Source organism: Dermacentor albipictus, chromosome 10 (genome assembly GCF_038994185.2).
Source record: "Dermacentor albipictus isolate Rhodes 1998 colony chromosome 10, USDA_Dalb.pri_finalv2, whole genome shotgun sequence".
Taxonomy (NCBI): Eukaryota; Metazoa; Arthropoda; class Arachnida; order Ixodida; family Ixodidae; genus Dermacentor; species Dermacentor albipictus.
In genome coordinates this window covers 5,557,086-5,572,742 of record NC_091830.1, presented here as the reverse complement: position 1 = coordinate 5,572,742, position 15,657 = coordinate 5,557,086, and the positions used below count along the sequence as shown (strand labels likewise).

Genomic DNA, 15,657 nt, shown 5'->3' with positions numbered 1-15,657 from the left:
AGGCTTAGTGTTTTCCACCGCCGCGCGAACTGCGCCCAGCTCTTCCGGAAGGACAACGGGTGCGCGAAAGCAACGCACCGCGGCTGCCGCACTCGCGCGCTGCGACGAAGGCGACTACGACAGATGCACGCGTGGCAGTGTGAACGACTGAACCAAGTTGCGCGAACACGACGGAAGAAGGTGCGCGCGGAGCGGTTGGCCCGGGCACCACCGAACAATTGCGCGTCGATTGAAGCCTACCGCGAACCAGGCACACTGGACCGAGTCTGACGAGCAGGGTCATGTGTTGGGCCGACCTTTTTATGAGAGAGTCGGATAACAGGATTGCTTCCCGGAGAGTTGGCTTGTGAAGGCTGGCCCTGTGACGTGATGCTGTCTCCTAGTTCATTTGCTTCCTCCTTATGACACTCATGATGCACTTGAAGGCGTGGAATTGTTGCAGTGAGACCATTTAGGTACTGTTTGTTGTTTTCACTGCGCAGTTCTCTATGTAACGGAGCCCTTAACCAATACATCAGAAGTGGTAAAGGGGGGGGGGGGGGGAGGAGTCGGTGACCGCAGTACTCCTCTACCAGCGTGGTCCCCTCTCCCGCAGATGTCACAAGAGAGAGGGTGGCGGTAGGAAAGGCGGCGGTAGGAAAGGAAAACTGTCCTTCCCGAGAACTTCGCAAAGTCACGTAAACCTTCAGGCGTTCCAAAGCTCTCGCACGAACGCACGAGATGGATTTAATTGAAATGTAGAAATAATAAGATAAAGGGACACGAATATGGACGGAAAGATGCCTCCGGTGGGAGCTGCACCCTCATCTCTTGGACTAAGCACGCTATGATTTACTAATTAAGCTGCTTTGCTGGGCCAACTGTGGACGTGTTTACCTAAGGTAAGTCTTGTGAAAACTGGGTCCTGACCTCCCGACTACTGTGTACATTTTTTCCGTGGGTGTGCACTTTCATAGCGGGCTTCCTTCGTTGATATCGCTCTACACGTGGTTGTTTGGGTGTATAAGTACGACCGATCACGGAAGTAAATTTTTTTGTTGATAAATAGAGCTCGTTTTCGTCTTCGTTTCTTCTTGTGTCCTTCTTTTGTTGCGCTATCTAAATACTTTCCATGATGACCGACAAACAAGCCCATATTGCCACCCTCGTTTCTTCAAACGTCAGGAGAAAATGTGAAATCGTTGCTGAACGAGCTGCTGGCCTACATTATCATCATCGTCGTCATCGCAATCATGCCCTCTACAGGACAAAGGCCTCTCCTAACAATCTGAAGTCTTACAACAGCTGGCTCCACAAACCTTAATCTCATCACGCCTTTCTCGACTTTATGAAGTTTTTGTTTGAAGCGAGATTTTCAGGTGGATTACCTTTGATCTCAGAGCGGTGACTCGAGTACAGTCAGGAAGGCAATCCCATTGTATTATAACGCTTTCTTTGCTTTGTTTTTCTTTCCAACGTTCAACTTCCCGAGGTAGCAGGCGCAGCCATCGGTCGACGCCCGTAATCTTCCAACGCAGTGGCCACTTCAGATTGGACGAGCGGGCATGGGATTGCCTCCTTACTCTCTTTTGGTTTGTCACGTGATCCGGATAGGTGGCGCGTCGATGTCGGCCCCGACGTGAACGTGACGGACCAAGAAGAAAAAATTACAGAAAGACGCGCAGGCTTTCGGCCTTATTTTTCTGTGCTCGTATTCAAATTTAAATCGCCAGGAGATATTTTGCCGAGTATATTTTCATCATAAAACATTCATGCAACAAACAGGTCATTATCGTTGCCGACGCAGTCATCAAAATCGACGATGAGCGAATGCACTCATAGAGGATATTGATTAGAAGAACGCAATATCTTTTTTTTAACGACTGCGACTGCCATTGTTCTTTTTTTTATATATAACGACTGAAAATAAAAGCTCTCGAGAATAGAAAATTCTTAGCTACAGGCTTCATTTGAATTTCCGTTCTGGTTCGCTCTGCGTGAAGACTAATGCGTTGATAAAACGTGGCATCGTCAAAGACGATGTCAAATGTCATTAGGCGCCATTAGGATATTTCGTTGCATTGTCTTCGCATTATTTTTTAAAAACTAATTCGTGCTTTACCAAGAACGATAGATTTTGTTTACAGGAAAGGCAGAGAGGTAGGCCTGAGCTGTTGCGCTCTACTCTGCTACTGGAGAAGAGGGAAAGGAAGCGAAATTATAGTGACGAATAATGGTGAGGAGACGGGAAAGAATGGATTCGATGCTTTTGTATACAGCACACAGCGGCTCAGTACTAAAGCCGCTTGTCTAGTTTCGTGGCACTCCTATAAGTATATTGTTGTCGGCCTCGCTATCCTACCGTCAGGCCATGGGCCAAGAATAGCACCCTCTGGAAATGGTTGCCTCCCAACGCTGGCTAGGAAACTACACTACTCTGGCACACATACTAAGCAATCACATGAAGTGTTCAAGCGCTTCGGGCGTATGGCAGTGTTCGCAGGCAGGGCTATTCGACCGGCCGGTAATATGTGAGTAGCGGCGGGTGAAAGCAACGCCTGGACGCACCTTGTGTAGAGCAAGGGCGCCTGGCTGCACATAATCATTGCCGCGGGTGTACGGAAGTTGGGATCGAGCATGTGCACGCGTGTGGGGGCATTGTCGGCATGAGCATGATGTCTGGGTGTCTTACACGGTCATACACTTTCTTAGACAATAGAAGTCGCTGCGCTCAAGACTAAGCTTACAAACTCCATACGTGTTCTCCGTGTCATATCATGAATGAGCTGGGGTTCCTGTGGACGGAGCTTGTCCCATGTGGGAAAAGTGGGTAAAGTTGCAACCTCTTGTCCGACTTCAGGATCCCAAGGATTGTTCTTGTTCGAAACACAATAAGATCCGCTTATAGTGTTGTAACCACAGAGGCAAACAACGTTATAGAATACTTATAAATCGGTTGTTCTCATTTTTGATACTCCCCGAGTAGTGGGCTTACAAAAGTACTTTTCGATGGCATTACGGTTCATAGCGTGGTAATAGTGACTACCATCTTAATTACCACATTTGCACATCACCTGAAATGCACTTGCTGGTATTTTGTTTAAATTTAGATTGCAGAAAATGTAGGAAAAATAAAATAAACATACAGATGGTTTTGGTGGAAAATAGTCACAGTTGTATTGAAAATAAGTCATTAGTGGCATAGCACAAAACAATACAATGCTAACTAGAGGACGGATTGATGTGAGTGAAAAAGACGCCAACAATGCAAGCCACTCTTTCAGACAAAAAGCTTTCTGAATTCGACTGCAGTATGACAGCGGCGTTTCTGTGTGCTTCTCTGTCTTCTGTTGCCGTTATTTTTGCGCTACTTTTACTATGAAGATAAACCAACTAGCCCAGTTTTACAATTTATTTCATACAAGTTTTGTCATGCCTTATATATTTATGGTGCAGTGGAATACCTAATGAGTCCACCCCTCACTTTAATTCGTCACAAATGAGAGATAAAATCAGCTTTGCAAGGAGTTTTCGTCGTGGCTCCAATGGAATCACATCCTCTCGACGAAGTCTTCGACATCGATTTAGTGTCACGAATGCCCCTTTCGTCGGCCGATATCTACGTTGAATATCTTATGGCTCCCAGGAGAATTACCGCGAGCGCGGTGGTTGCAATCGGCGCTTACAATTCGTCGTATTGGACATTGAGCTCTGCTTATTTAACGATGCAGACTTACATCATAAACCTGCAGTCTGTTGAAAAATGGGCGGCAGCTCTTTCAGAAAGATATACTTTTCTTGAGTGCTTTATTCCTCGCGCGAACAAGTGGGCCTAACTTCCGCGCGGCACAGCACGCTTTTCGGCGATCACCGACTTCGGCACAACAAATGACCAATAGAAGTATTGGCAAATGACATAAAATATTAAAAAGACTTTCAGCAGAGGCCCGAACAAAAATTTGGCAGAGGCAGTGTTTTCCGTTTTTATATTCTGGTTGTTTAGGTACTCCAATGACTGGCATGCGCGTTGGGCCTTGAGTTAAAAATGATCGCATTATGGTCTATGCTTAACACAACCATGGCTCCTACGAGTCCGACTGACGACACGTTATTATTTTTTTTTTTGAAAGTAGAAATGTCATTTGTCATCTACGAACTTACGTTCAAAGATTGTTGATCAGAAAGACGGTGGTACCACGCAGAAGCTGCATCCAATTTCTAAGGGAGGAGAAAGAAAAAAAGGAAAGAAACGCAATGATTATGAACGGCAGGCTTCCAAACGTCTCTTAATGCTTCATACGCTGCTCTGTTCGAAACGAAGTGCCCGATAATGACTTTGTTTATGACATGAACTCGCGCGCATAAAATGGCGAAGCTCAACGAAACGGTGAAAAGCGTCGATTCTCGTAATGAGCCACGGCCCGCTCCGCATAGCGGTAGCCACAAGATGCTAGGCGGAGATATCTGTGAGCAGAAATGGCTTTTACGATTTCTTAGAGATTCCAGGTAAGCTTATAACACGCAAATTCATTAACCTGCTGCGGGCAACCGCGTCGAGCTGAAGACGCCGTTTCATTTCGGCGTCGTGGTGGGATTTAGCACGGCCACATTTTTCACTGAGCTGAAAGTGCGCTGGAGGACAACGTTTAGCTCTTCAGAAGATGAGCAGGTTTTTCTGTTAAAAGTGCTTGGTATCTCGGTGGGCGCTTCGTAGAAATTCAGGCGGAGCTTTAGCGACTGGCTTAAGGAAGTTCGAATAAAAGAGTGCCAACCAAGGCGTTTGTTTGCCAACATCAACGGCGTTGGCGCATCGAGCGGGTCTTGCGGAACCTCAACTGCTCACCGAAATATGTTTTTCCCAAAGGTGGACGCACCAGCCAACGCAAGCATCGAGCAGGGATATCTTCGTGTCGTCTACCAGAGCGTGAGGAACTTGACTGATTGCGAGAACTGTGGACAGCACGTATGAAAACACGAAATGCGCACACATATGAAAAAGTAAAAAAAAAAAGAAGTGCAGTGTTTGAGTAGAAAATATAACGTTTCTCATCCCCACGCTTTGTCTGAAGGTACGCACAGCCTTCAGAAATATACCACCAACAATAAGTTTCCTTAATATCTCTGCTATACATTCGCCTGTGCGTGTGAATGTTAGGCCAATATTTTCACTTGCAGCGGTATTTGACGTTGGTGGTGATTGGTGCAACATTGTTCCTTTGTACTTTCACGCGTACGTAGTTTTTCTTTTTGCCGGTGACGTCTTCAATTTGATTAATTACTGCTGTCAAGTTATTGTTTGGCTTAAGGTGCACCTGCTACTGTATCTGACATTTCTTGAATGTGTCGCCGATTCTGTCGCGAAGGAGTCTTGTCTAATCAGATTGCGCAAGCCACGCCAATAATGTTGTGCAGTCAACCACCAAAGTTTACGGACCACGAGATCCCAGAAAACGTCCAATTTCTGTGCAGCCTGTAACAGTAGTCAGTAAAACCGAACGTCACAATGTTGTTCACACGTACTGGTAGATGCCGTAAATGCGAATACTAGGTTACGGTGTTAGGCTGCGCAGATATTCAGTTTTTTTCTAAGATCCCGCGTTCCGTAAAATTTTGTGCTTCACTACATTCTCCGATATACGCAAGTGATTAGCCTGGAACGTAGATGTATAAATAGCGGGCAGACTTGATTTTATAAATAGCCGAACGTATCTAGTAATAACATGTTGAATCCGACAGTTGGTTCACCTTCATTATAAGGTTAAACAGCATTACTGGAACCAGGACACAACGAGGCCGTTTTTAACGAGGACACGTACTGTGCTGCGGGATTTTTTTTTGTCGTCATTGCACTCGCCCTGTTCAAGCTGTTGTTGCACCTCAGTCACTACTTTATTATATAAAAATGTTTCTCAGCATAATATGCTTCGCGCGTTTTCGTGTTCTTCCTGCGCCAGATGTTTCCATTCATCGTAGTTACGCAAGATGCAAACGGTCATCACATGTCCGGACCTGTCGCCGAAATGCTGGCGCTCATCATACGAGGCCTCAACGTCAGGTAAGCACATCAAAGGTCAGTGTCGGCGTGGGACAGGAACAGAAGAAAAAAAAAAGACTAGCTATATTTTGCTTCATTTTAACTGTCCGCAACACGAATGAGATGTAGAACTCATTTCTTGCTCGCTAACAAATAAATCACCCGAGAAACCCACTTGTTCTTACTGTAAGTGACTAACCCAATGCTTGCAACTGCGTCCGTCTGCGTCACTGCGTTGGCACGCCTCTGTTTGGTTGCCGTGCTAGCGAGAATCTCAGCGACGCTCAGCTAGCTGCAGTTAAGAGTCTCAATATCTCAGCCTTTCAGCCCACCCCCCCGCCACCCCACTCCTCCAACTCCTGTCTATCTGCTGTTTAGAAAATTGTGATATCATATCGTCATTCTTGAGTTACAGAGATGTAAACTTGATATTTGAGTTTCTTTTTTGCGATTTTGCAATTTTGAAGAAATAAAAATATATTGAAGATCCACTTCTGCACTTGATATGAATTTTTGTCTTCGTTGACAAAAAACAAGTTATCGCAATCGGTCGGTGCAGTAGTTGCCGAGAACAATGTCTGAGTACGGATATATATATATATATATATATATATATATATATATATATATATATATATATATATATATATATATATATATATATATATATATATATATATATATATATATATATTGTTTCTCTTTGATTTTCGTATATTTAGCTAGGATCCCCTGAGAGAAAGTTTCCTTTCAAGCGTGTCATAGCACAAGACGGGACCTATTCGGAACTCTCCGTGCTTAAGTTTGCGTATGCATTTTCTACTCCAAACAGGCCGGTACTGTCACTACCTCCGGATGGCCAGTGGGGGTACAAAGTGAACGGTAGCTTCACCGGAGCCATCGGCATGTTACAGAGAAAGGTAAGCGCGTACACGGGGTTAATTGATTGATAACCTGACAGGAATCAACAATGCATTACCAAAGTGCACATACACCCGCGTAACCACTGCTAGTGATATCTTCTTTTTCGTCGTTTATTCTTGCTGTTCTGGTTAATTTACATCTCCTATATTTCCGTGTTGTCTTTGTGTCTTGTTAATTTAAGATTACCTTAAAGAATTTCTCGTATTTCACTATACATATATTTACACAAGATATGTAGCGCGAACAATAGAGACAACAACGAGACAACACGGGAAGCATACTGAATACGCAGTTATGAACAAGGTACTTTTTCCATTAGAAAACAGTGTGTCTTCACACTGGATGACGCGATGAAAATGTAGCTTATTCAAGCATCCAAATTCATCGTATATATAGCTGAACATGTATGAAAGGTCACACGAAATGTGGCTTAGCATAAAACTTTGTTGGACTAGGGAGGTAGGTTCTTTAATGAAAACTGGAGAATTCTGCCTGGCGGCTCGCTTAAGCCATGCTAGTTTAGATCCATGCGATGATAAATTCCATGATACGTAGAGGATATAACAAAGACACCTAATGCACAGGACACGCACAATATACAATTAAATGATGTTATCGAGACCAGCAGTGTCTCGCGTAAAAGTTAAAAGCGCCTTCATGGTGGTAGACAGAACCGGTCCATAGTGCAAGTAGATGTGTGCGATCAGAAAGCTGTGTACAGAAATTAGGATTGTCCTTTGGAATATAAAGAAGCTGCAATAGCAGATAAAATCCGCTATTCTCTCTCGTACATTGCACGCGGGGCACCGTGGCGATCATATCCACCTAATTTTATGCAGTAAGTATTTTGCGTAGGCGACGTTCAGACGAATACGTTGCAGACAAGCACGGTTACCTGCCAAGTCTACATGGCATAGCGAAACCACACGTTGCGTGGTAAGTGCAAATAGTTGTGTGCTGCTGTTCCAGTTTGCTACGGATAGCACACTATCAGATTAGCGCAAGAAAAGGCATTTTAACTGGATTATCTCTCGCAGAAATATCTCGTAGATCATCTCTCGGTATCGAGATTTGCTTCGAGCAGTTGCTGTGTGCTGAACCAACAGTGCAGTAAGCATGCTCGGTAACAAGTCAAACGTCGGTTTTGGTGACGTCCACGCTATTACTACTTATCTTTGAGAAACTTGCTACATGAAACAATTGGGTGCGCTAGTGGCCTGCAAGGGCTCTCTGTACAGAGAGAGAGATGCAAGTAAGAGAAAGGAAAGGAGGGTAATCAGAGTTAAAGCCTCCGGTTTGCTACCCTGTACTAGGAGAAGAGTCTCACCATATGTATACGTACATCGCGCAGGAAGTGGACCTGTTCATCGGCCCGGCAGGACTGATCGCCGAGCGACTGGAGGCAGCCAACTTTTACCCTTATGTGTTCGGCTACTCCACCATACTGGCACCGCCCCCACGGAAGATCGTGGACCCATTTAGTTTCGTCAATGCCTTCCAGTCCCAGGTAGTTACCCAGCCTTTCGGCTTCTGCGTTGCAGCAAAAGCACTTATGCGTCCAGTGGGCGCATGGTCATGGTGACATCCACTACAGTGGGTGATCTAGATGGTGCATGTTAGAGAATTCCAGGTGGTCAAAATTATTCCAGAGTCCCCCACTACGGCGTGCATCATAATCGCAGCGTGGTTTTGGTGCGTATATAAAAGCGCAAAATTTATTTATATCACCCGCTCTCCTTCTTCACCTGACAGCCCACCTAGTTTCCTTCCCCTGTGATTACCGCTACAACTTCGCAGGCCGAAAATGCCTCCTCCGGCGGGAAACACGCGCTCTAATAGCCCCGAGTGTCTGCTCCATTCCTGATAATATAATTCAGGTGGAGGAAGTCTCTCTTTGGTGACTTCGGGCTGGGTTGGCGCTTACCCCTCGCGTAATCTGTTCCTGGGGCACAGTGCGCGAAGACCCCGTGAAGGGCCCAAAAGGGCTCTGCCCCCGCGTCTGCGGCGGGTGCTCGCCGTCTCATGCGGCTGTGCCCAGGGACTAAGGTCACTATTAGAGGTGTCGAGACACGGGAAAGACCACCCACAGACCACGAACAGTAAATTACGGATGCTAAGTTCCACAGGCCGCTTATGCAATGGCGGTGTTTGCGTAGCGCACGAAAGTAGGAAAGGAAGGACAGAGACGGGTAAAGAGAGCGTTCTTTACTCGTCTCGGTCCTTCCTATTCGCGCGCTACGCAAACACCGCCGTTATGTACCACGACCTGCTCGCTCAAGCCTCTACCCTAATACGCTTATGCAATTTCGACACAAAGGACTACACGAATTTATTTAACCATAAGATGTCGTATGACAGTTAGTATATATTTCACGTACTAATGCAATAAAATTTGTTGGAAGTCAGTGCTACGTCTTGTCTCGTCTCGCCCACAAAAACCGAGCGGTCAAAAAAAAAAAAACTGTAGCCGTCTATTCCGTGAATATCGAAAGATGTTAATAAATGTGTGCGAGTACGAGAATGACGAATCAATCAGAGGGCTCCGAATTTTCGCCTTATCTGAATCTCCCGGTTAGTACCTGCAATACATGTTTATTTAGCATCATAAGGATGTTAAATAAAGTAGCAGTAGGAGTAGTTTCGAGCATTTGCTCTCCAGTGCTTGCAAGATTATACCAAAGCCCCACTCTTGTTGTCCCTGAGGTCTGGCTGGCCATTTTCCTGAGCTGGTTCCTGGTGGCTCTCGTGTCAACACTCGGAGAGTCACTGCTTTCCCCGCTGGCGCCAGGTCGCGGCATAAGCGTGCGTCGCGGTGGCTACTGGAACAGCCTCTGGGGTTACCTGCAGTTCATGCTTCCGCAAGGTACGCTGCTTCGACACTGAGCCTCCTCCTTCCTGTGCACGCCCGTCTCGTTCGGATTCCGGTGGCAACTTTTGGTCGAAAACTTTCACCCTTGGAACGCTGGCATGACGTCGCGATTGCAGGCTGCAACAAGTGCACCTCGAGCGAGTTTGGGCGCGTGCTGCTGGGCTTCTGGTTCCTGGCCATGCTGGTGCTGATGTCCAGCCTCGGAGGCGAGCTCAAGGGAAGCCTGCTCGTCAAGGACATCGAGGATCACGTGGACTCGGTGGACGACCTGCTGCGTTTTCCCTCAATACGCATCGCTGCAGAGAAGGGCAGCGTGCACGAGCGGTTCTTCAACGTGAGCTATGCACGATGCATTAAAGAAAATATTGGAGAAAAACAAAATTCGTTGGGCTGGCTAAAACGATAACACACAACACACACACACACAACACACACACAACACACACACACATACAACACACACAACACACACACAACACACACACCACACACACACAACACACACACAACACACACACCACACACACACACCACACACCACACACACACACACACACACCACACACAACACACACACACACAACACACACACACACACACACACACACACACACACACACACACACACACACACACACACACACGTGCGCGCACATTTTCAGATTATAGCAACTTTTTCGTTTGTAGAGTTAGCCGAAAGACACAAGAATGAATAAAAAGGCCATCTGTTCCTGTCTGTATTTTACCAGGAGTAAGAAGTGATCCAGTGACAAATCGCGACCCAGAAATTAGTAAATGTTACAATGCTAAAGATTGCAAAGTTGGTTAAGTCTGAAAAACTGTTGAGAACGTTAGTGATGTAAGGGTGTAAAATGCTTCGTTATTCTAAATTGACCAAAAATATACGGCCAGATATGTCTGATAAGGTTCTAATGCCTTTCTGACTAAGAGTTCTTGAATAGTGCTGACACTGAATTTACATTCTCGTAAAAATACTTTAAGGTCCATTCGGAAGAAATAAGGACGCCGACCAAAAAGGTGTTTATAAGTTTTAGACGTTTCAAGTTTGGGTTCGTGGACCAGGCTTGCGTACGGAAGTCGAAACGTCTAATACTTATTAACGCCACTTTTCTGGTGGGCGTATCCTTTCTTTTTCTTCTGACATAAACTACCTACTTTACCAGAGGAGATGGCGTCAAACCATCGACTTCGTCAGACTACAAAGTGCCATTCACTCAGGGCATGTCGTTTTCCACTTGCTCTTTTTCGCCGCGTCAAATTCTAGCGTGTTTCATAGGCCATTCGTCTGCGAACCCACGGCAGCGCACGTGCAAAGGCTACGTTTCTAGTGCGTTAGATTCATAACTAAATATGGCCGTCCCGTCTGAACAACTCGTCTCGCGGGCTACTAATATTGCGAAGCCGTTTTGTAGTCCGCGAGACGACATCAACAATTCCGACGTCAGGCTAAAGCGTGAATATTTTCTTCATGTGGCGAATGCGTTTTTGCGATGTAGCACTTTCGCACAGCATTGACACAGTTGCCGAATTGATGACTCCGTTTTTTTACAAACTCTGGAACAACCCTACTGCATAAGAAGGTGTGCGAAAAAGAAAAAAAATTGAATGAGCACTAGAAAGCTTGAGCTTTTTCAGAAAAGTAATGATTAAGCCTTGTGCAAAGACTTCCGTCTTCTCCAGCCAATGAAGAAGAAAACTACTCTTGTCAATTCATCTAAAATAGCCTACGGGAGTAAACTAATAGAAAAATCAACTTGCCAAAGGCTGGCCGAGGGTTGTTCATTGATCGATAATGCCAACGATGGTGTCATGACGCAAAGAGGGGCTATAGGGTGCGTCTGTAAGCTGAATGAACGAAACTCCCAACACACAGACGACAGCCAAAGTGGAGTCATCAAATACGACTTGGCTTGCTGTGCTTTTCGATTAAATTGCTTCCGCGGTTTTGCTTTGAACAGCAAGTAAAACATCGCAAAACAGGCCACGAATGCGTAACTTTGGGCGCATTTGACACGCGGACGAGCGCCTAAATATATATGTATGCACCCTATGACCAACAACTTACGATTTGCAGAACTCTGGTTTGCAGTGCACACAACCACGCTGGATTCTTTCAGAGACCGGCGCACCCGACGTTTCGTAGTCTGCTTCCGCGGCTGCAGCCAGTTCGGGGTTCGCTGACATCAATGGAAGTGGCGGCCGCCATCTTGGACAAGGTGGAGGCCCGCAGCCACGTGTTCGTGCTGCCGCTGACGTACCTCAAGGGATTGCTCAACGCGCGCTACACCGACAGCGAGGGGCGCTGTCGCTTCCACGTGGTTCGTCATCCGCTCTCGCTGACCACGGTCGGCATGTTTCACCGCAAGGACCTTGCGCCGGAGACGAGAGAAGCCATCGAGAAAAGGTGCGCCGGCCAGTCATCTCCTCAACAATCGAGTGCGGGTATGCTGGAGTGCGCGTGGTGCGTAGGTCGCCCCCCTAAACTTAGAAGCTATAGCTACAGCTGCACGCACGTTAACTGTTCGCAATAGCAGCGCAAAGCACTAGTACGCTGAAAAAGAAGACACAGAAGTTTCATCATCCTCATTATCGTCATTATCATCAAATTGAAAGCGTGTTTCGAACAACAATCTTCAATCGCGCCTCTGGAGCTCGATCTTCGGACAGTCTTCTAGCATTACGTGGGGACGACACGTTGGCGTCACGCAGCGCGCGATGCGCCGTCTGCTTCGCAGCAGGAACATAACCCTGGAAGCTACCAGGCGTCTCAGAATGCTGGCGATATGAGAAGCGTTGCAGGTGTCGCATTTCGACGGGGCACTAGATGACACCACAGGGAAACCGTCGGCGTTTGTACCTTGAAGCTCACCGTACGTTCCGCTCAGAGCACTGTGTGCTCACAGCTGCGTAGCAGGGACGCGAGTGTGTGTGCGCACAACGCCAGCTGCGGAAGGCAGAGCGCTCACCGGGCTGCAGAGCCGATTCAAATTTGGGCCTAAATCTAGAACCCGATGACCCCAATGACACACCTATAAAGACACACTCGACACATTCCATGAAATTTGCACACATTACAGACACCAACGCCTAATGTACCCACCTCTCTCTGTGCCTAGAACGCGCCATAGAAAAATATTGTGGCGCCAACTAAAAACAACCACTTTTCTTACCCCGCGCACTTCGCACTTTTTCTTTCCAGTCACATACCCGACACCCAAGTGTCGCTATTGCCCTGGCCCGATAGCAGATATCTCCCATATAATGTGGCAGTGCCCCAAATAAGAATTATTAACTCTAATGCTTAACATATAATAATTATTAATATTTTATTATACCATAATATATACAAATTATTATGTTGTACACTATAATAATAATAATAATAATAATAATAATAATAATAATAATAATAATAATAATAATAATAATAATAATAATAATAATAATAATAATAATAATAATATACAGAAATAAGTAAATAAATAAATAAGATGCAAGAAGGCTTGTTTTCGAATTGTGTATATTTGTTTAATAAACGTCTATTTCCCTGTGTGTCTCGCTTTATTTCGCGCTAACCACTTGAGCCACGACTCTAGCCGCCAACTAGCCTGCCTAGCAGTTTCAACTACAGTTCTTGCAGTGATGGCGAACACGTACGTCTGTTCCCATAAGCACGACTAAAGCGTGCGCGCCATTAGGGTATGACTCGTTGCCGTTGTCATGTTACAAACGACATGGCCATTTCAAATTCACATTGCTTTCTTTGCTTTCGTGACCAGAGCCCGGTACATGATCGACAGCCACCTCTTCGAACGCATGATCGACACCCGAGTCATCAACTACACTCGATGCTTGCAAGAGGAAGAAGACCGCGTCGACGCACTCAGCATCGGAGATGTGCACGGAGTCTTCTACCTCTACTTGGCCGGTGTCTGCGCCTCCCTCGTCGGCTTCGGCCTCGAGTTGGCTGCGTACGCTCTGTCACCTCGCGAGAGCAAGGGGCGCAAAGAAACGAATTTGTTGGTGGCGCGAGTGCGCCGCATTAAATAGAACTTTCAACAGGAGAACCACAGCAGCGTAGTGGGCAAGCATTCAAAACCGCTTTAGCCTCTTGTAGCCGATTTTTTGGCGGAGGAAATATACACGAGTTACAACGCGAACTACTTGTATGCGCTGTTAGAACGCACAAAATTAGCTTCACGCCCAATGTATGGCGAGAACGCTGTTGGTACGAGGACTGACGAAGGTATGAACAGCACATGCACTGAACACATAACTTATCGTTACTGGGAAAAAATGTGAACAAATATACAAAGAAGTGGTTGAATGAAAGGAATGAGTCATGATCCTGATTGCGCAACAAACATAAACGTTGGACTCGTCGAACACCGCACGTGCTAGCGAAATAGTGAAATTATTTGTCGCTGAGATTGTTAGACGCTTGATTAAGACACATGTCGCCTTTCCTTCCCATATGGAAGCGTTCCATCACCTCACGGGTCAGTTGCTGGCCAAGACGGAATAAAATAGTGTCACAAGGAACAGGGAGTGTTCACCCTCATTGGAAGCACAGATCATTGTTTTATAAGTCAGAAATTACAGCAGGTAACCACGTTATCGCATGTTTTATTGCGATAGCAATTATATGGACATTTCGGGTGCATTTCTGCCGTCGGCGTTGCCATTATCTTCCGTAAAAAGTATAAGGGCGATAAAATCGTCACCGCGCGCCATATGCTTTATACGTCGGTGAAAGCGTGTGAGGGTGAGCCCGGCATATCGCGGCTTAATCTCGCGCACGCAACGAAGGAAAGCGGCTAGGAAGCGCACCGTTTCTCGTCGCGCTCAAGGGTTCGGGGGTAGGGTAGGGAGGGGGAGAGGAGCTCGTTCTACTCCGGGCCGCTGTATTTTGAAGGCCATCTGCGACGGGTACAGAGTCCGCATGTGCGCTGTGTTTTCGCCGCGTAGTTCGCGTTGATGCGAGAAGCAGCACGAAGGTCAATTCGCTCGCTGCTGCTGCCGCGTTTCCTCGCTGCAGCACATGACGGCGAATTTCCGCGGTCATCGAGTGAGATGCGTTTATGTCTGCGTGGTCGCGCGTGGCACCATGCTTGGTAATTTAGTTAGTATGCCTATGTTTACAAGTTTATGCCGAGGCTAAAAGTACTCTCCTTACTTCGTATAGCTGTCCACTCATTTGCTATCGCAATCGATGCTTCACCTTTCGGGCGAAACTGCGACTTTTTTTGTGAAATTACTAATCATGGCGTGAAAATCAGGTTTTATATTGCCTGTGCGTTCAGCACACATTTAGGATCATAGATTTGTTACGTCGCAAAATCGCGACAACAGTCTAGAGGTGGTTAATCGCCTTGGTCGGCACTTTGCCTTTTCTTTCTTCATTATGGGGAAAGCATAGCGGTTGAATCAACGTTCCACACACACCAAAATGGTCGTGTGAATTTGGCTAATATTATGGGGGCAAAGTTATATATACATGTGCATAATTACTAAAAGGAATGGACTAAAGGGCAGCCGTAATCGTAGCTCAAAAAAAAAAAAATGCCAGAGCACCGCAAGCTCAATGCGAAGGTTGTGAAAATTTGGCTCTATCTAATCAGGGGAAAGTACCTTTTCCTTCCACTTTCTTTTTCTTTCTGTTGGCTTTATATTGTTGCTACGAATGATAGATGCACAATTATTTCTCCGATCGCGCTCTTCCTTCAGAGGTGCACTAATTCTTGTTCGACTCACAAGTTGCTCTATGCCAGAAGGGAGGCAAAGCGGGGATCACACAACACAATTTTCTGAGGCCGTATTTTGCAACGAT

General features: G+C 46.1%; 2 protein-coding genes across 2 annotated transcripts in view; one reads left to right on the top strand and one right to left on the bottom strand.

Annotated features, from left to right (window-relative positions):
- LOC135920296 (uncharacterized) overlaps positions 1 to 15,657 on the bottom strand; it is a 197,492-nt gene that overhangs the window by 121,300 nt on the left and 60,535 nt on the right. Inside the window, exon 2 of the mRNA XM_065454499.1 lies at positions 4,141 to 4,197. The gene's annotated coding sequence lies outside the window, so the exon portion shown is untranslated. The remainder of the gene's footprint in view (positions 1 to 4,140; positions 4,198 to 15,657) is intronic.
- LOC135920303 (glutamate receptor 2-like) lies at positions 9,347 to 14,499 on the top strand. The gene is made up of 4 exons (XM_065454514.2): positions 9,347 to 9,800; positions 9,923 to 10,140; positions 11,945 to 12,231; positions 13,607 to 14,499. Exons 1-4 carry the CDS (start codon positions 9,440 to 9,442, stop codon positions 13,875 to 13,877), a joined length of 1,137 nt encoding a protein of 378 aa, XP_065310586.2. The 5' UTR covers positions 9,347 to 9,439; the 3' UTR covers positions 13,878 to 14,499.